Source organism: Mesoplodon densirostris, chromosome 19 (assembly GCF_025265405.1).
Source record: "Mesoplodon densirostris isolate mMesDen1 chromosome 19, mMesDen1 primary haplotype, whole genome shotgun sequence".
Taxonomy (NCBI): Eukaryota; Metazoa; Chordata; class Mammalia; order Artiodactyla; family Ziphiidae; genus Mesoplodon; species Mesoplodon densirostris.
In genome coordinates, this window is record NC_082679.1 from 58551007 (window position 1) to 58575739 (window position 24733).

Below are 24733 nucleotides of genomic sequence, written 5' to 3' on the forward strand. Positions count from 1 at the left end.
GCCTAAAGCAGCGAGCAGCTCTGAAGCATCCCTGGACCAGCGGCAGCATCTGGGAACTTGCTAGCAATGCAGATTTTCAGGCTCTCCTCCATACCTACTAAATCAGAAACTCTGGGGGTTGGCACAGTAACCTGTGCTTTAACATACCCGCCAGTGGATTCTGATGCCGGCTCCATGCCTGAGAGCCCGAGGTTCTCGAAAGTCATAGGGCATCTCCCATGTTCACGCTTCGTTCTGAAGTGCTTTAAAAACGTGGTTACTCCATTACGATCAATAAAAGGAAAACCATCAGGGTGTTGATAGAGTGAGTCGGAAGAGATAAACAAACATGAGAGAAGCGAAAGCTGAGATAATTTTAAAAGATCAATGGAGAGACGATGGCAAGTGTTGCACGTTTGTGTTGGGATGACTCACTCAGTGATAGGAACGATTCTGAAAACACTGAATCAGGCAGCGTCTGAGATGCAGCGCCTGGGCCACAGACAACACTCATCGGGAAACAAGGGCGATGATTCTCCAAATTCAAAGAAATGTGAACACGGGGTCACCAGGTCAGCATCAAAGTGGAAACTCACTGGCTTCATGGAAATCCGGAAAACGCTGGGCGTCTGTGTGTTGTGCTGGGGCTCAGAGTTGGCTCCTAGGCAGGGGTGTGTCCACAGGTTAAAGGCTCATCTGAATCTGTCAAAGATTGATGCTTTGGCCTATTCTGATGAAACAGAACTAATCAGCTCTAGACCAGACCATAGGAGGAGTTCACTAACCCAACCGTTTTTCTATATGGATGAAACAGGTCCGTTTTAGGAAAAAAAAAGAGAGAGAGAGAGAGAGAGAGAGAGAGAGGGATGCCTGGTAGAGAGTGCATTAGCAAGAAGGAGAAATTATATCAGGTTATAAACGTTTAAAGGACTAAATCACACTCCCACTTACAAGCTAAAAACTGAAGGAGTAACTCATCTACCAACAAAGGATGGGATCTATGAACCACCCATCACTTACAACCAAACGCTTATGCAGGAACTACCGTATATACCATGGCAGTTAAAATTCAGCATTTAAAAGACACAATCCACACCCTGCCCCCTGAGATTCATTGGACTGGAGTCGAGCCCACTTTTAACAAGCTCCCGAAGGGATACTGAGGCAGATGGTACTCGGACCACAGAGCCGTTTGTCATTATGGGAGAAGAATCAGAAGCAAAAGCGGCACTGATTCGCTGCATGCGCTTCACAAACATTGCTGGGGAAAATGCTGTCTGAAACCAAAGCACCACCCGCTGGAGCCCCAATTTAGCACCTGTTCCCACAGCTCAGATCGGGGAAGTCAGCAGTAAATGAGTAACGTGTTACATAAGTTGCTTTTCTGTATGCAGAACCTTAATTCACCAAAGAGAAGTTGAAATCATATAAAAAGCAACAGCCCACCCCCAAAACAAATGCTGGGAAAGCGTAGCCAGGATCTCCCCGTGCCCCTTCTGCAAGGCAAAGATGAGGCCCCCTCCGTGCTGAAAACCCTGCTTCCTCACCCTTGTGCCACTGGGATCCGGATCCTTGGTGGCAGTGGTCAGAGAAGGTGGGGCCGGGGAGGGGGGGTAGGAAAACATTCAGGGTCTGCCTGGGCATGGACACCAGCTGCACCAAGACTTCCCTCGGGCTGAAAACATAAGTGGAGTCATGTTGTGCTTGACTATGCCTCTGACCCCTGGCTGGCAAGTTCTGGAACGACACAACCCCCTCTGTCTTGGGTCTTCTCCAAGAACCCCAAACCTTTCTCTCCTCTCTCTCTCTCTCTCTCTCTCTCTCTCTCTGGCAAGGATTCTCAATCTTTTCCTCTTCCCAGCTACTCCAAGACCTGGATATTATGCTATTTCTAACTACAGTGTTAAAAGCTGACCAGGGCTGGGGCATTTATCACCCCAGTGACCACAGAAGATGTCATGCAGATACGGAAAGGCATACCATCTACGTAACATATGTGTTACTCCTTTCAGTGAGTCAGCCTCAGGAGTCTTCTCAACAACGACCCAGAGACACCCACTCTCAACCTAGCGGAGAGCAGACTGTAAGTTTCAGAGGGTGCAGTCCTTATCTATCTTTTTATTACTTTACTCCAAGCACCTAGCATGGTGATTAACTCTCAGGAAGAACAAAAGAAGTATTGAATCGATTTAAGTTGACACCTGATGTGAAACGTAATTATCACCCCATTTTGCCACAGAGCAGGTCCCCAAATGCATGAGAGCCACCTAGGGCGCTTGTTAAAAACCCATCTTCTGGGCTCCACCCCAGACTTAGTAAATCAGATTCTACAGGATTTGCGTTTTAACAAAGTGCCAGGGAATCTTACACACATGAATTTGAGAACCACTGCCTTAGGCTTATGAGAACCTCAAGGACACCAATATTGTGGGATGCGATTAAACAAGAGGGCCCTTAGGGAACACCCAAAACCAAACAAACGAGAGGCAGGTGGCTTCCTCCCCTCTGTCCAGGCATGGGCCCCAGTGGAGTAGAGAACATTCAACATCGGGAAAAAATGAGGCCAAGAAGAGATCAAAGACAAGAAAGACCTAGGGGAGCACTCGAGGTTAACAAGGCCACCACTGAGGCCGGCGGGCTCATTCTCATCTGTTTCCCCGGGTCATGGGGAACCATGCTCCATCACCAGATCGCGAACCGGCCGGTATCGATGAGGCCCAAGGACAGATTTGCAGACAGCTAGCAGCCCTGCCCCGCTCTGGAAAAGGGCATGGAAGGAGAAGTATGGCTTCATCAAAACTTCTCTACAGGTCTGACTTCCCTCTCGGCCCTGCAGTGTGGCAGCTCGAGTCAGCACACCTCCCTGCCCACGTTCCCATCCCCCCACCCTCAGGGCAGCCTTGAGCAGGGTAGAGGGCTGCTACCGGCCGGGGTGCCAGCAATCACACCCAAGTTCCTTGAGCCTGCACCCAAGGAGCCTCACAAGCCCCCCTTCCAGAGAGACAGGGAATCCCTCTGCTGCTGTCCCAGGAACATCAAACACCGATGTTTGTGCCAGGCCTCATTTACACAAGCCCACTCCTCCCCAAGAGATGGATTTTTAAAACAAACAGCTTTTCCATATGTTAGCAGGCAGAGTCATGTCAGCATCAGGGATCCCCAGACAGAAACATGAGTCAATCTAGGGCAGAGACTGCTAAATAAATCCTGTTTGGGTGAAAATTCCTCTCTCTGGAGAAAGAGGAACCTCAAAGCGGATCGCTCAGATTCCGGATCGCTCGGATTCCCCGGCAAGAATGCCTCAAGACGCCATGTTCTCCCCAGCCGGGCGCGCCCTGAGCACTCTGAACTCTGAAATCATCATCCCTCTAACGTGCATCTGCCTCTGTCACCCCATCCTTCCGGAAACTCTCCCAACCCGTCCTACCTGCGTCCCGGCACCCCTATTCCCACACGCACTCTGGTTCCATCCAGGGCATTGGGTGGCCCTACTCTGTTGGGCATGGGTTGTCCACACTCGAGCAGGATTTCCTGACATCCCAAGGCTTAGAGTTCTGGCAGCTAAAGAGAAAAATGCACCACGTGGACACACGGGTACCTGAGAAATGAAGGAACCCCGGTAACAGATGCACATGGCTCACCTGGGAGACTCAGCCACTGAGCACTACTGTGGAGATGTCAGATTTGGGAGCTTGAATTACCTGGGTCATCGCCTCCTCTTTCCTTAGTTTTGCTTGTGGGGACTTGGTTAGAGGGGGGGATTCCTGAGTCTTTGCTGTGTTGCTTGCGGGAGGTGGCAAGAAGGTACAAAGCAAAAGAACTGGCCTAGGAGGGGGTCGGGGCAGCACTTAGGACCTAACACAGACATGGGGCCAGATCATGCATGTTAGCGAGAGATGAGGGGCAGGAGGCTCCAGCTTAAGGACCAGCTGGGAGAATTCCAAGTCCAAACTGAGAAGCAGCAGAGCCTGGCCCAGACCTCGCCTCTCCAGGCTACAGAGCTGAGGGCACGAGCCTGGAAGCAAGGGCTCTGGGAGGTGCATGCAGCCTCCGAAAGGCACTGGTCCTGTGGGGACATGAGTCTCTGGTCCTGATGGGTGAAGACTCTGAGCCGCCCTCAGAGCAGGGGCTCCAGAGCGGTTACCATGGCTTCGGGTGCCTTTAAGCGCAGCCAGGGATTTCCGATGCGGGACAAGCCTTGGCTGGAGCATCCGTGGCTGGGCGCTCCACCCACCCCAGGCATAGGTGTCTGTAACCAGTGCAGGCACGTGAGCGAGCCCACAGTGCCCTAGGTGAAAGAGACAAAAGGCCAATTACTGCCTGGCTGAAGGTCAGGGCCGGGGTAGGGGCAGTGTGTTTCCCTAGGCTGCCCGCAAAGCCCCATCCGAGAGGAAGACCAGCCACGTACCGAGTCCATTCTCCGCCAGCGCCGCGGGGCTCACGTGGCAGTCGCCCAGGTCCTGCTCACCCACGTCATTCAAATCCAAGCCGGGCTGGTGGGACCCGTTTCCAAAATGCCTCTCTTCCTTCTCGGAGCCGGCGTCCCCGTTTTCCATCCCGTTCTGCACCTTTTTCAGGGGCATTATTTGCAAGCCACTGGGGGTAGTCCTGTAAGACACCGTCTTGGTGGCCCTGTCCCCGCCTGCAGGGGGCTTGGCCGGGTACCCTTTCTTCGGCTTGGACAGGGAAGGGTTGATCCGCTTCCGTTTATGGGAAGTCCCTTTGCTCTTGCCGGATTCCGAGGGTCTGTGGGATAGTTTCTCCACCGAGGGGCCTCGGCCGTCCCGCAGAAGCTTGGAGGCGCCGGGCTGCTTCCCCGACTTGAGCCTCTTGTCCTTGGCCAGGTGCAGCCCGTTGAACTCATCAATGAACTCCTCGCAATGCAGCAGGTGGTGCTCGGGCTCCCACGTGTCCTCCGTGCTCCCGTAGCCTTTCCACCGGATCAGATACTCCCATTTTCCCTTCTTGTTCTTCCTCTTGTCTACAATCCTTTCAACCTGGGATGCAAGAGGAGAATCAGAAAAGAGAGAGAGAAAGAAAGAAAGACAGAAGGAAAAAAAAATTAGTCCCAGGTCACAAGAACAATGCAGAGCCCTCGGGATAGAGGCATCCGCCCTGGCCATGGGGCAAGCTGCTCCCGAGGCAGGAAGCTGACCCTCCCAGGAGGCTTCAAGAAGGCTGGTTTATTTTATTTTTTATTTTTTGCGATACGCGGGCCTCTCACTGTTGTGGCCTCTCCCGTTGCGCAGCACAGGCTCCGGACACGCAGGCTCAGCGGCCATGGCTCACGGGCCCAGCCGCTCCGCGGCATGTGGGATCTTCCCGGACCAGGGCACGAACCCGTGTTCCCTGCATTGGCAGGTGGACTCTCAACCACTGTGCCACCAGGGAAGCCCAAGGCTGGTTTATTTTAGGACATCGCTGAAGGGAACCAGTGGTGAACAGCAACCATCATCGTTGTTTCCCATGACAACTGCATGATGCCACACCTGCCTGGCTGCATCGACCTGTCCATCCAAGGCTTACTCTTACTCGAAATCGCATTGCAAGCGTTCACTGAAGATCTTTATTCTTTTCATCGCACCAAAGTAGAATCAGACTTTTAAAGACCAATTTGGTGTGTGTTTTTCACTGTTACTTATAATAATAAGTAACACTGAGTGTTTACGTTAGAGGCACTCTGCTAATGTATCCTCACTTACAACGATACTAATGATTAGTAATATTTGCTGGGCATGTGTGAGGCAGACGCTACTAAATGCTGGGCAGGGATGGTCCCATTTCATTTTCTCCAGACAACAACCCGATGCAGTAGGTGTTCTTCCAATCCCCCCACTTTACAGAGAGGGAAGTGGGGCTGAGAGACTGTCTCTCAACCAAGCTCCAAGCTGGTAAGAGCAGAACTGGGATTTGAACCACTCTCACCCCAAGTTTTTTTTCTTAATCATTAGGCCATACCAACTCTCTCTCAACTATAAAAATCTTCCATATTGGCCAAAAATGACTCGAATCAATGAAACCCAATATCCCCTATTTGGCTCCCCCAGCTGCAACATAGGGGGTACAGCTGCGAGGTAAGGTGATGGGTGACATTTTTTGAGCGCCTATTGTGTACCTTGCATAACCCCACGGGGCGTACATTATTAATGCTCCGATTTGATAGATGAGGGGTTAAGTATGAGGCAACCTGCCTACAATGCAGGGCTAAGAGGTGGTAGAGGTACATCTGAACATATATCTGGTTTTCGAGCCATGTAACTCCCGTCTATGTGCCTTCAAAAGTAAGTAAATCTCTCTTGTCTTCAACAAGACATGGGAAAACACACTTAGAAAATGACAGTCCGAAGGCTAATCGGTGATTCGGGGTGAAGGGTGTGTGAGGCTTCACGTATTATTCTCTCAACTTTGCTATACATGTGAAATGTTTAATTTTAAAAAATTGACAGAAAATTTCCAGTGCTTTACCCAAAAAAGAGGTAAATTTCAATGAAAAAGTAAACAATTATATTCAAAAGTTTACTATAGCTTAACGTCAAGATAATATACTTTTCTAGGATGGAATTCGACCCAGTGAAATGAAGTAATAAGTGAGGAATATGCCCTCGAAACTCATGGAAGAAAAACTAATATGAGAGGGGAGAAGCAGTTACAGTTATACTTGATAATTGTTAAAGATGGGTAAGAGGTAAATGTGGGTTCATTATACAACTCTTTATGCCTGCATGTTGGAATTTTTATGTGTCTAAATTTTTCCATAATAAAAAATAAAAATTTTTGAAAAGTGAGATTATCTCCCAATGATCTATACACAACAGAAGCTATGCAAAATAATTAAATGACTTTCATTGCTTTGCACTTAATAAATATCTAAACAGCTAGGCCATATTGCCTCTTTATAATACTGCTTCTTCACAGACAATTTAAATTGTTTCCTTAATTGATCCATCTGAAATCAAATTGGCCTATTTCTATGAAAATTTCCTTCCTTATAAAATGCTCTGTAAACATCTGTTTTAGATTTATTACATAATTTTTAGTTGTATCACACAAACTCTATAATAGCTTGAAAAAGTAAAATCACGCCAAACGAATCCAACTTCCAATCTCTGAATCAAGGAATGGGACTAGCTGGGTATTCATTTGTGATAATGCTGCAGAAAGTCAAGAGTGTCTCTGGAGGAGCCTGCAGCTTTGCCCATTTTAGGACTTTGAAGGGGGAAACCCTCTGCAAGTTAACGGAGGGAGGAAAGTGAACAAGCAACATGGCACTGCTGGAAATAGCAGCATCCCTGAGAAGGCCAACCTAGGAGTGTCAGGAGGAAGCCCAGAAACATCTAAGGGCTATGAGCTAAGGGATGTGTGTTGGCGTGGAGGTCTCCAGCTTCAGAAAGCATGTGCTTGGCTCCCAGAATGGAGAAACTTCTTCCCCAGAATAAAGCAGAAAACCATGTTAGACAAAAGAGCCAACACAGTGATAGGTGGGTAGGTGGATGGATGGGTAGATGGATGGATGGATGGAAAATGGATGGTTGAATGGATGGCTGGATAGTGGAAAACCAGCTCCTCCCCCAGTGTGGCCCCAAGTAGCCATGTAGACACTCCACCCTTGCTGGATGGATGAACAGATGGGTAAATAGTGGGATGGGTAGGTGGGTGGATAGACAGATGGATAAACAGATGGGAGGATAGTGAGATGGGTAGGTGATGGAAAGGTCTATAAATGGACAGATGACTAGATGGATGGGTGACAGGTGAAAGGGTGGGTAGAGAGGTGAGTTTAAGAATGGATGGGTGGACGGATAGAGGGCGCACACTCATCAAAATGAAGTTAGTATAGTATTTAAGAACACATGCTATGGAGCAAGACTATCTGGTTGAAATCTCCTGCTTAGGAGTCGTGTGTTCTTGAGCAAGTTACTAAACCTCAGATGACTCACCTAACAAGGGGGAAATAACAGCAGCTACCTCATAGGGTGATAGTGGAGAATATACAAATAAGGAGATTAACATTCCAGAGTAAAGGTCACTTCATCTTGCATACCCTCCTGTGAATACAAACCTGGGTGGTATCTAAAGATGTTTCTCCACCCTGCAGAACATGACCCCCTGAGGACACTCAACTCCTCCCCGGGAAGAAGACAGAGTCGAGTCCACCTACTTAGATAAGTCCTTCCTGCTTGACTGCTTGGGCAGTCAGCAAGGGTGGAGTGTCTACATGGCTACTTGGGGCCAGACTGGGGGAGGAGCTAGTTCTCTCCCCTCCTAGTTACTGGAGGATTGAGTCACAAGTGGCTTTATGAGGGACAGAAAGGCCACTGCTTCCACCTCTGGTCCCATCCAGAAAGCCACTGGGTGGCTTGACAGTCATTTCTACTTAAATTAACCCAATACCAACAATGAACAGTATTAACAGGATTATTAATGGCCTGACATGCAGGGGGGAAACTATTGGCTCCTCCACTTTCTATTCACATGACCCTGGGCAAGTTGCCCAGCCTCTCTGGGACTCAATGTCCCCATCTGTCAAACAGAAATAGTAATAATAATAATAATAATAGCAGCTTCCTGCAAGGTTGTTGGAATAAGGAATAAGGTGTGACTGAGAAAGTAGAGTGCCTTGAACACCACAAAGCACTAACGAGGACATGAGTGGAACTGCTCTGAGAAATATAAAACTTCAGGTGACAAAAGTGATTTTATATACATGATTTCTTCTACCGTTTAAACCTTTTGTAAAAAACGGGTTTTTTCAGGTTCAGAAAAACAACTGCTTTTTCTGAAAGATGAAAATGCCCACAAGGAGCTCAGAGGAGAGCTGGCTCCCAAACACCCCACCAGACTTTGAATGCACCACCCCCTGGGACCTAATCTCCTTCTTTACATCCCTGTACAGGTTTTCTGACCCCCTTTTCCTCTTCTTCTCGGGAGATCCTCAAATAGAACCAGAACTCTAATCTGTTCTGTTGATAACAAAAGCCTACATTATTTAGGACCTGAATGTTAAATGACTGCAACGTTCTCTGTCTGGACATCCTGTCTTTCCCTTAAGCTCCCCCCAACCTCCGCCACTGTCCTCAACTCCTCACACCTGTTGAAAACAGAGACCTGGGCCCCCAGGTTCTAGCAGCTCTGCTCTTGATGCCCCGCGCCCACGCTACCTGCACAGGCCTTGTGCACTACCTGAGGCTCAGGCCCTCCAAATGGACACAATGGTCAATTCCCTTCTCCTGTTGTTACCTAGGAATGTGTGAATGATATTAAAAAAGCATGTGCTCACACATCTGCCACCTTCTCTATTCAAAGGTAAGCAATCTGAGGCCCTGAAGGATTCCTTTGAGTTCAACCACATCATTAATTAACATGTTCTCTCTGTGATGCCCGCTAACACAAGATGCTACTCTACTGCAGGTGGGGGCAGGGAAATTCTGAGGCAATTATTACCAGTGTCACCATGACAAGCGGATGGCTGTCTCGTTAGGAATGAGGATGATGACAATCACCTTTAGTGGTACATGCTAAGTTCCAGGAACTGTGTTAAGAACTTATAAGCTTTCCACCGGGCAGTATTCTCACCACTGACAGGTGAGGAAGTTGCGGCTCAGAGAAGTTAGGTAAGTTTCCCGCCATCACACAGTCAGTAGGTGGTTAGCCAAGATTGGAGCCCTAGTTCATCTGACTCCTCGGCCCAAGGAGAGGCCACCTGGCTACACCTCACCAGTGGGAAGCCACCAGAACCAGGCAAGCAAGGGGCCAAGCATGTGGCCCACAAGCACTGAAGAAGAAGACGGCTTCATGGAGTCCTTCATCCAACACTGTAATGTGTGTCCGTACACAAGGCGCCACAGGCCATGGTGAACCCACAGACCGCCAGCATGGCACCCACAGGCTGGTGGGGACACAGCGCTTCAATGAGGGAGCACAAAGTCACAGGTGATAACAATTATGAAAAGTGCTCTGACGGTGAAGAGAAAGGGGCTGTGAGAAAGAATGGCTACTTCAAATTGGATAGACAGGGAGGTTCCTCTGAGAAGGAATGGGGCCTTCAGAGATGGAGAAAATTTGGACCAGTGAGAGGCCTTCCCAGGCAGCAGGACAGCCTCCTCAGCTGTTCACTGGCAGGTGACCCAGTAACACCACCACCACCTAACATTCACTCAGCATTTACCAAATGCCAGCCACTGTCCTATGGGATCCCTACACAGTAATGTAACATTATACATATTAACTCATTTAATCTTCAAAATACCTGAACGAGGTAGGTAACTTTATTCTCTTTTTGATAAAGGACAAAACTGAGGCACCCAGGGATTAAGGACCTTGGCCAAGACCCCACCTCTGACAAGCAGCAGAGAGATAAGACTTGGTTTGATGCATCTTGGCTCCAGACCCCATGCTTTCAATGATGACACCATATCCACTCCCCACTCTTGCTCAGTGAGCCCAACCTGACTGAGGCTGATGGCATACGTGCAACTTCTGATGCTCCTCCCAACTCCTGCCAGGTCACAGAAAACCTACAGCATCTTTACATGGCTTGAAAGTGGCCTATCAAAGAAAACTCTAATTCAAAAAGATACATGCACCCAAATATTCATAGCTGTATTATTTACAATAGCCAAGACATGGAAACAAATGTCCATCAACAGATGAATGGATAAAAAAGATGTGGTATATATATATGTTGGTATATAATATATACAATGGAATGTTACTCAGCCATAAAAAATGAAATAATGCCATTTGCAGCAACATGGATGGACTTCACCTATCATACTATGTGAAGTAAGTCACACAGAGAAAGACAAATATCATATGGTATCACCTATATGTGGAATCTAAAAACAATAATACAAATGAACTTATTTAGAAAATGGAAACAGACTCAGACATAAAAAACAAACTTATGGTTACCAAAGGGGAAGGGGAGGGAGGGATAAATTAGGAGTCTGGCATTAGCAGATACACACCATTATTTATAAAACAGATAAACAATAGGTCCAACTATATAGCACAAGGAACTACATTCAATATCTTGTAATAACTTATAATGAAAAAGAATCTGCAAAAGAATAGATATATATATGTATGTTAACTGAATCACTTTGTTGTACACCTGAAACTAACACAACATTGTAAATCAACTATACTTCAATTTTTAAAAAAAGTAGCCTGATGAGCTTGACTCTCTTGGGGTCCCCCAGCATGCCATGTGGGCCTCCCTCCCCTCCTGCTCCAATTCTCCATCAGTTCAAAGGAAAAAAGACTAATCATCAGTCATATTTCCTATCCCAGCTTCCCATCAAACCAAAAGAGTATGTAAAATGACAATAGCTCGGGAATCCAGGATCACCAACGAAGATTTTCCAGACTCTGGAAGGAAGGCCCCTCACACCAGATGATGTTGGATGAGAAACTTTGGGTTACTAGTACATGTCTTAACCTCTGAATGCGAAGAACAAGGCCGAAAAGGAATAAAGGAAGATGAGGTCCACAACTGCTGTCTGCCCACACACACACCAGAGCAGCCATCCTTGGACATTCCCCGGATTCTGGACCTCAAACCCCACACCCACAAGGACCTCTCACTCTGTATCCTTTCAACATCCTGGGACAGCTTCCTTGGAGGTGGAGAGGCACAGGCTCCGATCTTTATGACTCGGGGTATGAAGTCCTCAGGAAGAGTAAAGATGGGACAAGTTCTGGGGACAACCAGGTATGGACTGTTTCAGGTCTAGAAGATGGTGGTTGCTTCAGATTATCTAGTCAGAGAAGAAGGCAGTAAGAAGACGTGGCATGTCCCGCTCAGTCCAGCCAAACTAGGGTATACTAAGGAAATAGCTGCAGACCAAGAAATTCGGCTCAGAGCCGTGCAATTCAAGCTAGCTTCGGGTGAGGGTCTGAATGGGGAACACAGCGGCATCCAAGTGAGGAGGGGACCAAGAGGAACTCCCACACCCACTCTGTTGGAAAACACTAAACCAGAGAGACCTCTGTTTGATCAAGAGCACACAGACAAAAACTGGTAACGTATTTATAAAAACTTCTAAAACAGAGCAGAAGCCAGAACTACAATCCTGCAGCCTGTGGAACAAAAACCACACTCACAGAAAGACAGACAAGATGAAAATGCAGAGGGCTATGTACCAAATGAAAGAACAAGATAAAACCCCAGAAAAACAACTAAATTAAGTGGAGATAGGCAACCTTCCAGAAAAAGAATTCAGAATAATAATAGTGAAGATGATACAGGACCTCAGAAAAAGAATGGAGGCAAAGACCGAGAAGATGCAAGAAATGTTTACAAAGACCTAGAAGAATTAAAGAACAAACAAACAGAGATGAACAATACAATAACTGAAATGAAAACTATACTAGAAGGAATCAATAGCAGAATAACTGAAGCAGAAGAACGGATAAGTGACCTGGAAGACAGAATGGTGGAATTCACTGCCATGGAACGGAATAAAGAAAAAAGAATGAAAGGAAATGAAGACAGCCTAAAAGACCTCTGGGACAACATTAAATGCAACAACATTCACATTATAGGGGTCCAAGAAGGAGAAGAGAGAGAGAAAGGACCAGAGAACATATTTGAAGAGATTATAGTTGAAAACTTCCTTAACATGGGAGAGGGAATAGCCACCCAAGTCCAGGAAGCGCAGAGAGTCCCAGGCAGGATAAACCCAAGGAGAAACACGCCAAGACGCATAGTAATCAAATTGACAAAAATTAAAGACAAAGAAAAATTATTGAAAGCAGCAAGGGAAAAATGACAAATAACATACAAGGGAACTCCCATAAGGTTAACAGCTGATTTCTCAGCAGAAACTCTACAAGCCAGAAGGGAGTGGCATGATATATTTAAAGTGATGAAAGGGAAGAACCTACAACCAATATTACTCTACCCGGCAAGGATCTCATTCAGATTCGATGGAGAAATCAAAGCTTTACAGACAAGCAAAAGCTAAAAGAATTCAGCACCACCAAACCAGCTCTACAACAAGTGTTAAAGGAACTTCTCTAAGTGGGAAACACAAGAGAAGAAAAGGACCTACAAAAACAAACCCATAACAATTAAGAAAATGGTAATAGTAACATACATTTTGATAATTACCTTAAACATGAATGGATTAAATGCTCCAAGCAAAAGACACAGGCTCACTGAATGGATACAAAAACAAGACCTATATATATATATGCTGTCTACAAGAGACCCACTTCAGACCTAGGGACACATACAGACTGAAAGTGAGGGGATGGAAAAAGATACTCCATGCCAATGCAAATCAAAAGAAAGCTGTAGTAGCAATACTCATATCAGATAAAATAGACTTTAAAATAAAGAATGTTAAAACAGACAAGGAAGGAGCCTACATAATGATCAAGGGATCAATCCAATAAGAAGATATAACAATTATAAATATATATGCACCCAACATAGGAGCACCTCAATACATAAGGCAACTGCTAACAGCTATAAAAGAGGAAATTGACAGTAACACAATAATAGTGGAGGACTTTAACACCTCCCTTACACCAATGGACAGATCATCCAAACAGAAAATTAATAAGGAAACACAAGCTTTAAATGACACAATAGACCAGATAGATTTAATTGATATTTATAGGACATTCCATCCAAAAACAGCAGATTACACTTTCTTCTCAAGTGTACACGGAATATTCTCCAGGATAAATCACATCTTGGGTCACAAATCAAGCCTCAGTAAATTTTTAAAAAATTGAAATCATATCAAGCATCTTTTCTGACCACAAGGCTATGAGATTAGAAATCAATTACAGGGGGAAAAAAACCCTAAAAAACACAAACACATGGAGGCTAAACAATACGTTACTAAATAACCAAGAGATCACTGAAGAAATCAAAGAGGAAATCAAATAATACCTAGAGACAAATGACAACAAAACCACGATGATCCAAAGCCTATGGGATGCAGCAAAAGCAGTTCTAAGAGGGAAGTTTATAGCAATACAAGCCTACCTCAAGAAACAAGAAAAATCTCAAATAAACGATCTAACCTTACACCTAAAGGAACTAGAGAAAGAAGAACAAACAAAACCCAAAGTTAGTAGAAGGAAAGAAATCATAAAGATCAGGGCAGAAATAAATGAAATAGAAACAAAGAAAACAACAGCAAAGATCAATAAAACTAAAAGCTGGTTCTTTGAGAAGATAAACAAAATTGATAAACCATTAGCCAGACTCATCAAGAAAAAAAGGGAGAAGACTCAAATTAATAAAATTAGAAATGGAAAAAAAAAAACACCTTCTGAAACACATCAGAACGAGATCATAACTAAAAATTCTCAGTAATATCCTACTAAGAGAAGTACTACTATACATTTTTGGATAGCATTTGTGTCAATGTTTTCAAAGACTACAGAAAATATGGCCTCTGTTTTTAAAAGATAGAGAGAGGAAAGAAAGATAAATGATGAAATAAAATAAATAGGTTGAGTAGGGAACTGAATCGAAAGAAGACCCATTTACATAAGAAAGGATGTAAGGAAACCAAAGGGGGGAGGGGAACCACAGGCAAAGAAATAAAATTCCCATTGGAACCAGGAAATGACAGAGCCAACATGCAGAAAATGAAATCAGTGATGTATACGACATACTTGAAGAGCTCTCCAGGAATGCAGAAGAAAAGGACACAGAGGTTTTTAAAGAAAACATTAAGGAAAATGAGTGTAGGCATCCAGGAGGGTTAACAGAGACCCAAGCAATGTAAGTCTGACAAAGGGAAAAAAATCAAAATGGGACAAGAACATTAATAAGGCATAACAGAAGAGATCTCTGTATCTTGAGTCCGTAGGTCAAAAAAAGATCTCTAATGGCGGAAGCAAAGGTTGAGAATAAATCAACTTTATTTCTATTCTTGCAAAACTTAATTTCGAAAAATTAAACTCCCCACCTCACACCTCATCCAAAATAGTACAGACGTTGGAAACATAAATATTGTAAACTTAAGAATTCTAAAAGCAGTCAAGTGGACCTTCAGTTGGGAAGGAAGGAGGAAGACATTTCATTGGTTAAAGGACAAAACTAACCCATTAAAAAAATGAGCCTGGAGGATCTCATAATGCCAAAAAATAAGAAATGTTCAATCAATCAATCCATCAACCCCAAATGATGGCAGTGGAATGCCAAAGGAGCCAACTGAAAGAGGTCCCAGTGGCCAAAGCTGGAATAATTTGAATAAGAAAATAAATAGTGATAGTACTACATGTATAACCTAAAGAGTAAAATAAATACCCATGAGTTCACCTGATATAAATAAATGAATTAATTATCAGAAGTTGGCCTGCAGGCCAAATCTGGCCCAGTGTCTGTTTTTAAGAATAAAGATTCATTGGAACACACCACGCCCATTCATTTATGTATCATTTATGGTGCTTCACACTATCAGAGTTAGTTGTGTAACAGAGACTGTATGGTCCACAAAGACTAAAATATTTGCTATATGGTCCATTACAGAAAAAGCTTGCTGACTCTGGAATAAATAAACAAATGGGAGAAGGGACAAATATTCCTTATAGCCAAATGTAAAAAAAATAAGGGAAATAGAAAAATCACCATTAGAGCACCACAGTAATAACTGCTACAGACAAGAGCCACAGATGGATGCTAAAACTAGTTGGTAAAACTTTAAAGAGAAATAGGATATTTGCATAGCCTGAAAATATCTCCCCCGACATATTTATGAACTATCATGGTAGTTTTAACAGATGCCCACCAATTGATCCTCTTCCCTTTAGGAGGTGCAGCTTAATTGCTCTCCCCTTAAGTGACTGGACTTAATGACCCCTTTCTAACAAACAGAGTATGCAAAGGAAAAAAAGAGTACCTGTACGGTGCAGAAACCTGGCCCACACCAGTGATCAAGGTTACATCACCTGCATAAATCGTGTTGTTGTCATGTATACTCTGATCTGATTCACTGAGAACCACACTTCCCCTCTGTGGTATAATCCCCCAAACCCATAACCTATTGATTACACATCCGACAAACCCAAACTGAAGGACAGTCTACAAAATACTTGACCAGTACACTGGAAAAGTATCAAGTCACAAAATACAAGGAGACCAAGATATGGCCTTAGATTGGAGGTGACTGAGGAAAAGCAGTAACTAAATGCAATGTGGTGTCCTGGACTGGATCCTAAAACAGAAAAGGATGTTCATGGAAACACTGGTGAAATCCTAATAAAGTCTGTAGGTTAGTTTACAGTGTAGCACCAATGTTAATTTCTTAGTTTTTATAAATGTACATGGTGTAAGATGTAAATAATCATGAAAACTGGTTAAGGGGTATATGGAAACTTTGTACTATATAACTCTTCTGAAAATCCATAATTATTTCAATTTTTTTTTAACGTACAATTGCAGGTTACGCGAAAACTTTAAAAAAAGCATATGAATAATGAGAACAATCATAAAACCTAACAATTCCAAATACTCATTATATACTTATTCACTTAGTAATAAAAAATAAAAGAAAGAACAAAAATATATCAGGCAGGATCAAATTTTGTAAAGAATATCAAACTAAAATTTGAGGAGCAAAAATGCATTAAATAGGAAAGGAAGTTTTTTTACTTAAAAAATACTTACTAAATACATAATAGTTATGAACTTTTCTGTATCAAATAACAAACCCAAAAGTAACTTTTAAAAGTTCAACAGAAAATTGATAGAAACAATTTGAACTGAAGACTTAAACTCAATACTTTCAGACGGAGACAGATCAAGCAGATGAAAAGTATGGATATAAAGAATCTGACATATAAATATGATGGCTGATCAAGTAAATATTACATATATTTGTATGAACACAAATTTTAACTGCATAATTTATAAAGAAAATAAACTCTACAAAATTTCAAGAAAATCATCCATGGAACACTTATAAAAATTGATTAAATACAAAAATGTAAGAGGAAAATAATCCCTAATGAATGCCAAAAAAGAAGACTGTGATCTCTAAATACATACAATGCTATAATACTAGATAACACAATTTAAAAATAAATCCCAACCACTTATAAATGAACAAACGACCCTAAGTAACCATCAAATAAAGAGCTAAGAAAAAACGACAATAACATTTTTTTCAAAAATCAAAAAATGAGTACACATGTAGTCGAACAGTTGGGAGGCAGAAATAAAGAAGGAAGGAAGAAGTTAAAACATCTACCCTCAGCGAGCAGTAAAAGAAAACAAATACTCTTGGGCAGAAAGAGGAAAGAATAAATATCAAAGCAGAAATTAACAAACTAGAAAATGTAAAAAAGCTGAACTCATTGACATTCAAAAACTGATTTTTGAAATAAAGAGCAAAAATGGCAGAGTAGGCAGCTCCGAGGGTTTGTTTCTCCACAGAAACAATGATAAATCAAGCAAAAACATCAGAATCAACTGTTTTATAATTCTGGAAAACAAGGTTTGCAGCAACCAAACTGAAGGCTGAATCAAGAAAAACAGCTCAAAAACAGTAGGAAAGCTTTTTGTCATTTTTATTTAGTCTTGCCCCACCCACTCCCCAGCTCAGTAGCAGTCTTGAAGAAAGCAGCCCACATCCCCAGTATGGAACCACGGTCCTTGGTTCTGGAGGAAGAGAAGCAATCCTTATCCTCAAAGAACTGTATTTGTTCTAACTTGTCTAGGGGCTACCTGAGGAATGACATAAGCACTTGTTTTTGTTTTCCTCAAAACTTACTTAGGTTGGAAAATAGCTACGCAGAGTCATTCTTTCAAAACAATGTATGCAAATGCACAATCTGCTGCCAAATGGGACAAAAGAGTACAAGTGAGAAAAACAATAGATGCACCAAAAGCCTGTGAGGAAAAGATGAAGAGTTTCCTTGGGAAATTCAGGGATTCAAAAAAGCTACATACATGCCCAAGGCAGGAAACATGCCCAGAAAAGATGGCCCTAAAACTTTCCCGTCTGGCTGATCTCTAAACTTAGTGCATGCAGGAAGTGAAGACTAAGGCAGACTTGTAAATGCCCTGGCTAAGCACTGAAGGAATGTCCCAACACAGAGCCAATCTGAAAAGCCAGAGGGAGGCTTGCTTCCTTCCTTCCTTCCTTCCTTCCTCCCTCCCTCTCTTTCTTCCTTTATTTCTATTCTTTACTTCCTTATTTATTTCTCCTGGCATGCAAGGAAATCTGTCACAACCAGCTTAACACAAGATAAAGGAACAGAGAGTTCATAGACCACACATGACAAAGAGTACAGACTTAAAAAAAAACAGTTTAGAAAAACCTCTAAACAAACAGCCACAGTCCACAACAAGAAACAAGACCAAACCCTGACAAGGGGGGAAAGTCTAATTTCCAGAGTTACCACGTAATAATATTCAAACTGTCCAGTCTTCAATAAGAAATTATGAAACATTCAAAGAAACAAGAAATATGGCCCATTCACAGAAGAAATTAACAGAAATTTCTCCTAAGGAAGGAAAGACATTGGACTTACTAGACAAAGACTTTGAATTAACTGTCTTAAGTATTCTCAAAGGGCTAGAGGAAACCATGGACAAAGAGTTAAAGTAAGCCAGGACAACAATGTCTCAAAAAATAGAAAACATCAATAAAGCAATGAAAATTATGAAAAGGAACAAAAGGAATCTGGGAGACAAAAAGCACAATAACATACATGAAAAATTCACAAGAGAGTTTCAATAAAAGATGTGAAAAGGCAGAAGAAAGAATTAGCAAATTTGAAGGTAGTTCAATTAAAATTATCCAGTCTGAGAAGCAGAAAGAAAAAAATAAAGGGAAATAAACAGAGCCCAAGAGACCTGTGGGACACTGTCAAGAGTAACAACATACACACATAATAGGAGTTCTGGAAGAAAAGGAAAAAGAGAAAGGGGCAGAAAGAATATTTAAAGAAATAATGGCCAAAATTGTCCAAATTTGATAAAAGATATAAGTGTACACATTCGAGAAGCTCAACAAACTCAAAATAGGATAAGCTCAAAGAGGTCAACACTGAGATACATTACAATCAAACAACTGAAAGACAAACTCAAAGAGAGGATCTTAAAAGCAGCAAGCAAAATGATTCATCACATACAAGGGATCCTCAATAGGATTAACAGTCAATTTCCAATCAGAAACCATGGAGGCCAGAAGGCAGTGGAATCACACATTTAAAGTGCTAAAAGAAAAAACTGTCAACCAAAAATTTACATCTGAGGGCTTCCCTCGTGGCGCAGTGGTTGAGAGTCCGCCTGCCGATGCAGGGGACATGGGTTCGTGCCCTGGTCTGGAAAGATCCCACATGCTGTGGAGCGGCTGGGCCCGTGAGCCATGGCTGCTGAGCCTGCGCGTCCGGAGCCTGTGCTCCACAATGGGAGAGACCACAACAGTGAGAGGCCTGTGTACCACAAAAAAAAAAAAAAAGATACCACAAATTAAAAAAAATTTTTTTAAGATTACAATAGATATTTTGTTAAATAAATTATGTATAAATTGATAAACCTCTAGCCAGACATAACAACAAAGAAAGTGAATGAAAACCCAAATTACCTATAACGTGAATGAAAGAGTGGACATCCACAGAGACCCTCACATATACATTTAGGTCCATAATCCATGTCTGCCAGGTGGTGGGGAGAGAGGGATGAACAGGCGGAGCACAGAGGATTTTTAGGGGGGTGAAACTATTCTCTGTATTATAATGATGGATACATGTCATTACACATGTCTCCAAACCCACAGAACGTACAACCCCAAAAGTGAACCCTAAGGTAAACTATGAACTTTGAGCGACAATGATGTGTCAATGTAGGTTCATCAATTTAAAAAAAAAAAAAAAAAGACAGGCACCTCCCTGGTGGCACAGTGGTTAAGAATCCACCTGCCAATGCAGGGGACACGGGTTCGAGCCCTGGTCCGGGAAGATCCCACCTGCCACGGAGCAACTAAGCCCGTGCACCACAACTACTGAGCCTGTGCTCTAGAGCCCACAAGCCACAACTACTGAGCCTGCATGCCACAACTACTGAAACCTGCATGCCTAGAGCCCGTGCTCCACAACAAGAGAAGCCAGTGCAGTGACAAGCCCGCACACTACAACAAAGAGTAGCCCCCACTCGCCGCAACTAGAGAAAGCCCGCGCGCAGCAACGAAGACTCAACGCAGCCAAAAATTAAATTTTTAAAAAAGACAAATGACAGATTGACAAGATACTGACATGTATAACAAAGGGTTAATGTCCAGACCATATTTTTTAAAACTGTGAAATCAACAACAAAAAATTTAAAACAATAAAAATGGGCAAAGAACCAGAATAAAAAATTCAAAGAAATAAAAATGGATATAACATGGAAAAGCACAGTCAATCTCATCACTTATCAGCAAAAGCAGCAATGAAACAATGAAGAAGATTGGCAAAAATAAGGTTGATAATACGCATTGGCAAGGGTGTGAGGAAATGTACAGCCACATATGCCTTTGGTCAGAGTGTAGACTGGTATACCCTTTAGGGTAATTTAATAGATATCTATAAAAATTTTTAATGCACAGATAATAGATATCTTAAAATTTTTTAAATGCACACACACAGTATTTATATGTAGGGTCACATCACACTAGTTCAGGCCAATGGACCATGAGCAAAAGAACTGTGTGTCCCCTCTGGAGAAAAACCATTTCATTTCTGGCTCTATCTCCTCATGCTCGTAACACCAAGGAAGCCATAAACTGTTTTTGGTGCAGCTGCAGGAGAGTTAAGCCTCCATCATCAGCCTGGGCCCCTGAGGGGCTGGGTGGAGCTGACCCCCCCCCCCGCACCAACCCGCCCTCCTCATGTAGCATGAGTGAAAAATAAAACTCTGTTGCATCAAACCACTGGGAATAAAAACTGCACAAATCCTTGACCCAGCAATTTGTCTTCTGGGTTATCTATCCTGACTGTACAACTGTTTCTAAAGGGAAAAAGAAATAAAGGCAGACCGTAGGTAATCATCTATCAAAGGAGAATGATTAAAGAAATTAAAACAGAGCTATATGCTTTGATGTAATAGTATGACTCCATTTCTGTTAAAATACACATATGCAAATGGATACGGGGCTAGAATAATTCACTGTTAATTGTCTATAACTGTTGCCTAATTCTTAACAACGCTCGGCTCTCAGGCTGGGAGTGGGATCAGGGAAGAGGCACTAAGGGCATCCTTCATTTTTATTCAATAGTCTTCTGCACTGTTTAACTTTTCTCGGTGCAAGCTATTTATATAGTATCCGTGCCACTGTTAAATCAATAAAAATATTTTTAAATAAATGCATTTCCTATACAACCTAAACGACCAGCTAGATGATATAATGGGAAAACTGAGCCCATTCCAAAAAGCAACCAGAAAGATTAAATAGCAGAGGTTAACTTTTACAAGAAATATTGAGAAACCGTAACAGGAAAAGCCACAAAATTCTGCTGAGATATTTTAAAGGGCTCAAATGAATGGAGCTATATGTACAATGATTCTGGGTGGGAAATCTTAACATATTAAAGATGTCAGATTGCAACCAACTGATCGATAAAAATCATGCAGTTACAATCAAAATCCCAATGGGTCCATTTTCAGAACTGTTCAAAATGATTCTCAAGTACCTCTGGAAGAATTAAACAGAAATAGTTAAGAGATTTTGAAAAAGAAGAAAAATGAGGAGGCATTTCCACAATTATATAATAAAGCACGATATAAAGCCACAATCATTGTGAGTATAGTATTTGGGCAGGAAAAAAATCAAATGAATAAGAGAGGAAGCCCAGAAACAGCCTTCAGTATATTAGGAAGCAGAATCTGAAAGGGAAAAAAAGTGGCATCAAAAATTAGTGCCAAAAGGAAAAATTCTTGGATAAGTGGGACGATTAAATAGGAATGGGGTGAGAAGCAGATCCTCACCTCACAATAGAGGAATCAGAGTTTAGTGTTTGTTTAAATCTAATTCCAGATGGTTCTGAGAGTCAGAAAGCTGAAGGACACACACACCACCACCACCACCGCTGCATACAAAACTGAAAACCTAGAATAAAATGGAGGTGGAGAGCCATCTGATTTTTAGTTGAAAGATACCCTATATTTAAAAAGACTAATTTTTCACTCTGAAAAATTTTGTATATAAAAATAGAAACAAAATCAAAAGGCACACAGTAAAATGGAAAAAAAATCAAGAGACATTTCAGACAAAAGCTTAAGTAATTACCACATGAAAATCTCAGGAACATCATTAAGAAAGGTACATAAATGAGCAAAGGGCATGAAGAAACTCTTCACAGATGGTATATACAAATGGCTATTAAATATGTAAAAACACTTTAATTAATGAGTGAAAAATGTAAACAAAAACAAGAATGAGGTGCTGGTTTTTATCCATCAAATTAAAGGGTTTTTTTTTGAAAATCAATAGTGCTTAATGCTGACAAGGGGATGGACCCCTTGATGTACCACTGTGAAGCGCCACAACTTTCAGAAGAGAATTTTACAATATGTATTAAGAGCCTTAATACTCTTTTACCCAGTAATGCCTCTTCAAGGACTCCAAAAACTTGGCAAAGCATCATACATGTCTACTGCAGCATACATGGAAGCAGACTAAAACGTAAATCTCTAACAAACAGGTTAAAATGAAACATGTATGCTCTAAAAATTGTATCTACAAATAGGCTTTAATGATGTGGAAAAGTGATGAAATATTAAATGGAAAACAATGATTTTCATAGCTTCAGGGAATCCTAAATTGTTCCAGTTATGGCCCTTAACAAGTAACATCTTTCTGTGTGCGCTCCCTTTGCAGTGGGACTTCACCTCTCTTCTTATCAAATGGTGGAGTGTATTTTCCAACCCTTGAATCTGGAGTAGGCTTATGACTTGCTTCAACCACCACAATGTGGTAGAAGTGACGTCATTCAACTCCAAACTCTAAATAAGCCTTAAGAGACACTGTAGCTTCTAATTTCACCTCCTTGGTCCACTGCCCTGAGACCACCAGGTAAAGAAGCTGGTCTAGCTTATAGAGGATGAGAGGACCAGAGGTGCCCAGCCAGCTGCCAGTACCTGGTGCCAGAAAAGTGAGTGAAGCCTCCTTGGACCATCCATCCCAGCTGCATGAGTAAGCCCAAGACACCAACAGAGACCATCCAGCTCACCCACTGAATCATGAGAATGATAAACTGTTATTTTTCAGCCACTAAGTCTGTAGCTGATACACCATGATATAAAATTGTATTAGAGAACTAGCTCAATCATGTAACATATGACACACGTAACCTTAGACAAAAAGACAAGAAGGAAATATTAACAAGAATAGAAAACCTTATTTATAGAATTATCTCAAACATGCAGAATACATACACCTGGGAAAAGAGAGGAAAGGCTGTGAATGCTATATCCAGGGAGTAGGATTCGAGTTGAGTATCTTCATTATATTCTTTTATATTTATGAATTTCCTTTTATTCACAGAAAAACACATGTATATAGCATTATGCTTTAAAAATTCAGTTATTTCCCCAACTAGATTGCGAACTCCTTGCTGCTAAGTAAAGACTATGTCTTTCGACTGTAGACCTGAAGGCTTGTCACGTAGCAGGTGAACAATAAATGTTTGATAAATGAAAACATGGAGTACCTGGGCGTCACAGTTTCCGGATTTTTGGGCTGTGGCTGCCAAACTCCTCTTGCCCCCCGGCTTTCCCCTAATGTCCAATGGACCAGACTTGGTGCCCAGGGGTCAATGACCACCCATCCAAGTTGCCCTACGTCAGGTCTCCTGGCCGCCCTGTGCTGGCTCAGGCCAAAGGGCCTTCCTGTGGGGTCCTCTAGGGACTGTTCTGGTTACCCTGTATCATCATATCATTTCTAGATTAACCATATAAAATTACTATTATCATTTCAATGTAACACTCCAAGCATCCACAGCTGTTCTCTCAGAGCTAATACAAAATATGGAACTCATTTATTCATTCAACAAACACTTTATTGAGTGCTTACCACGTGCCAGGCGCTATGGTAGACACCAGAGGTACAATGGTGAGTAGAAGCAAATCTCATGGGCATACAGTCTAGTGGGGGAGGCAGATACTGATCAATAACATCACCAATAAACATATAGTGACAAACACTAAACGTTTGGAAAGAATTCATTGCTTGACCCCGGCTACCAAGAAACAATTAGTTATACTGAATTATCAACCTGGAAGCATGGGACAGCCCCAGAGGAAACCATTCCCCTTCCTACACAAAAGTAATTAGCAGAGGTGACAAGAGTGCTCTAGGTTATAGAAAATATGGACAAGAATGAAGTTGAGAAGGTCTGTGGTGTGGACAGGGACCACCTGGAAGAAGGAAAAGGAGGAAACAAAGGCTGGGGGTGCAGGCTTCCTGGCCTACTGCCCAGACCGGGCAATCAAACATCTTCATCAGAGTGAGGCAGACAGAGGCCTGTGTCTCATTCAAGGGGAGCAGGGGTGGGTGTAGGAAGGGCTGGCTCTTTGACTGCCTGGCTAAGGGACTGGATGAATCACACCTACAGATTCATTTCCTGGCAGATAAAGTGAAGGTCTGAGCTGCAGCAGTCAGAGACTTCCGCCTCTGTTCTGGCAAGTCCTACAAATGGACGGAGGTGTCATGTCACAACAAGTCACCTCGGGGCAGTGTGGCCAGTGAATATCCCCCCTTCTAAGTCCATCCACCCAGAGCCAGCCACTCTGCTTGGGGAG

General features: G+C 42.7%; 1 protein-coding gene across 1 annotated transcript in view; it reads right to left on the reverse strand.

The window, feature by feature from the left end:
* Nucleotides 1–24733, reverse strand: part of CDYL2 (chromodomain Y like 2) — a 177036-nt gene that overhangs the window by 50778 nt on the left and 101525 nt on the right. Inside the window, exon 2 of the mRNA XM_060084158.1 lies at nucleotides 4388–4976. Within this exon, the coding sequence (XP_059940141.1) occupies nucleotides 4388–4976 (589 nt within the window). The remainder of the gene's footprint in view (nucleotides 1–4387; nucleotides 4977–24733) is intronic.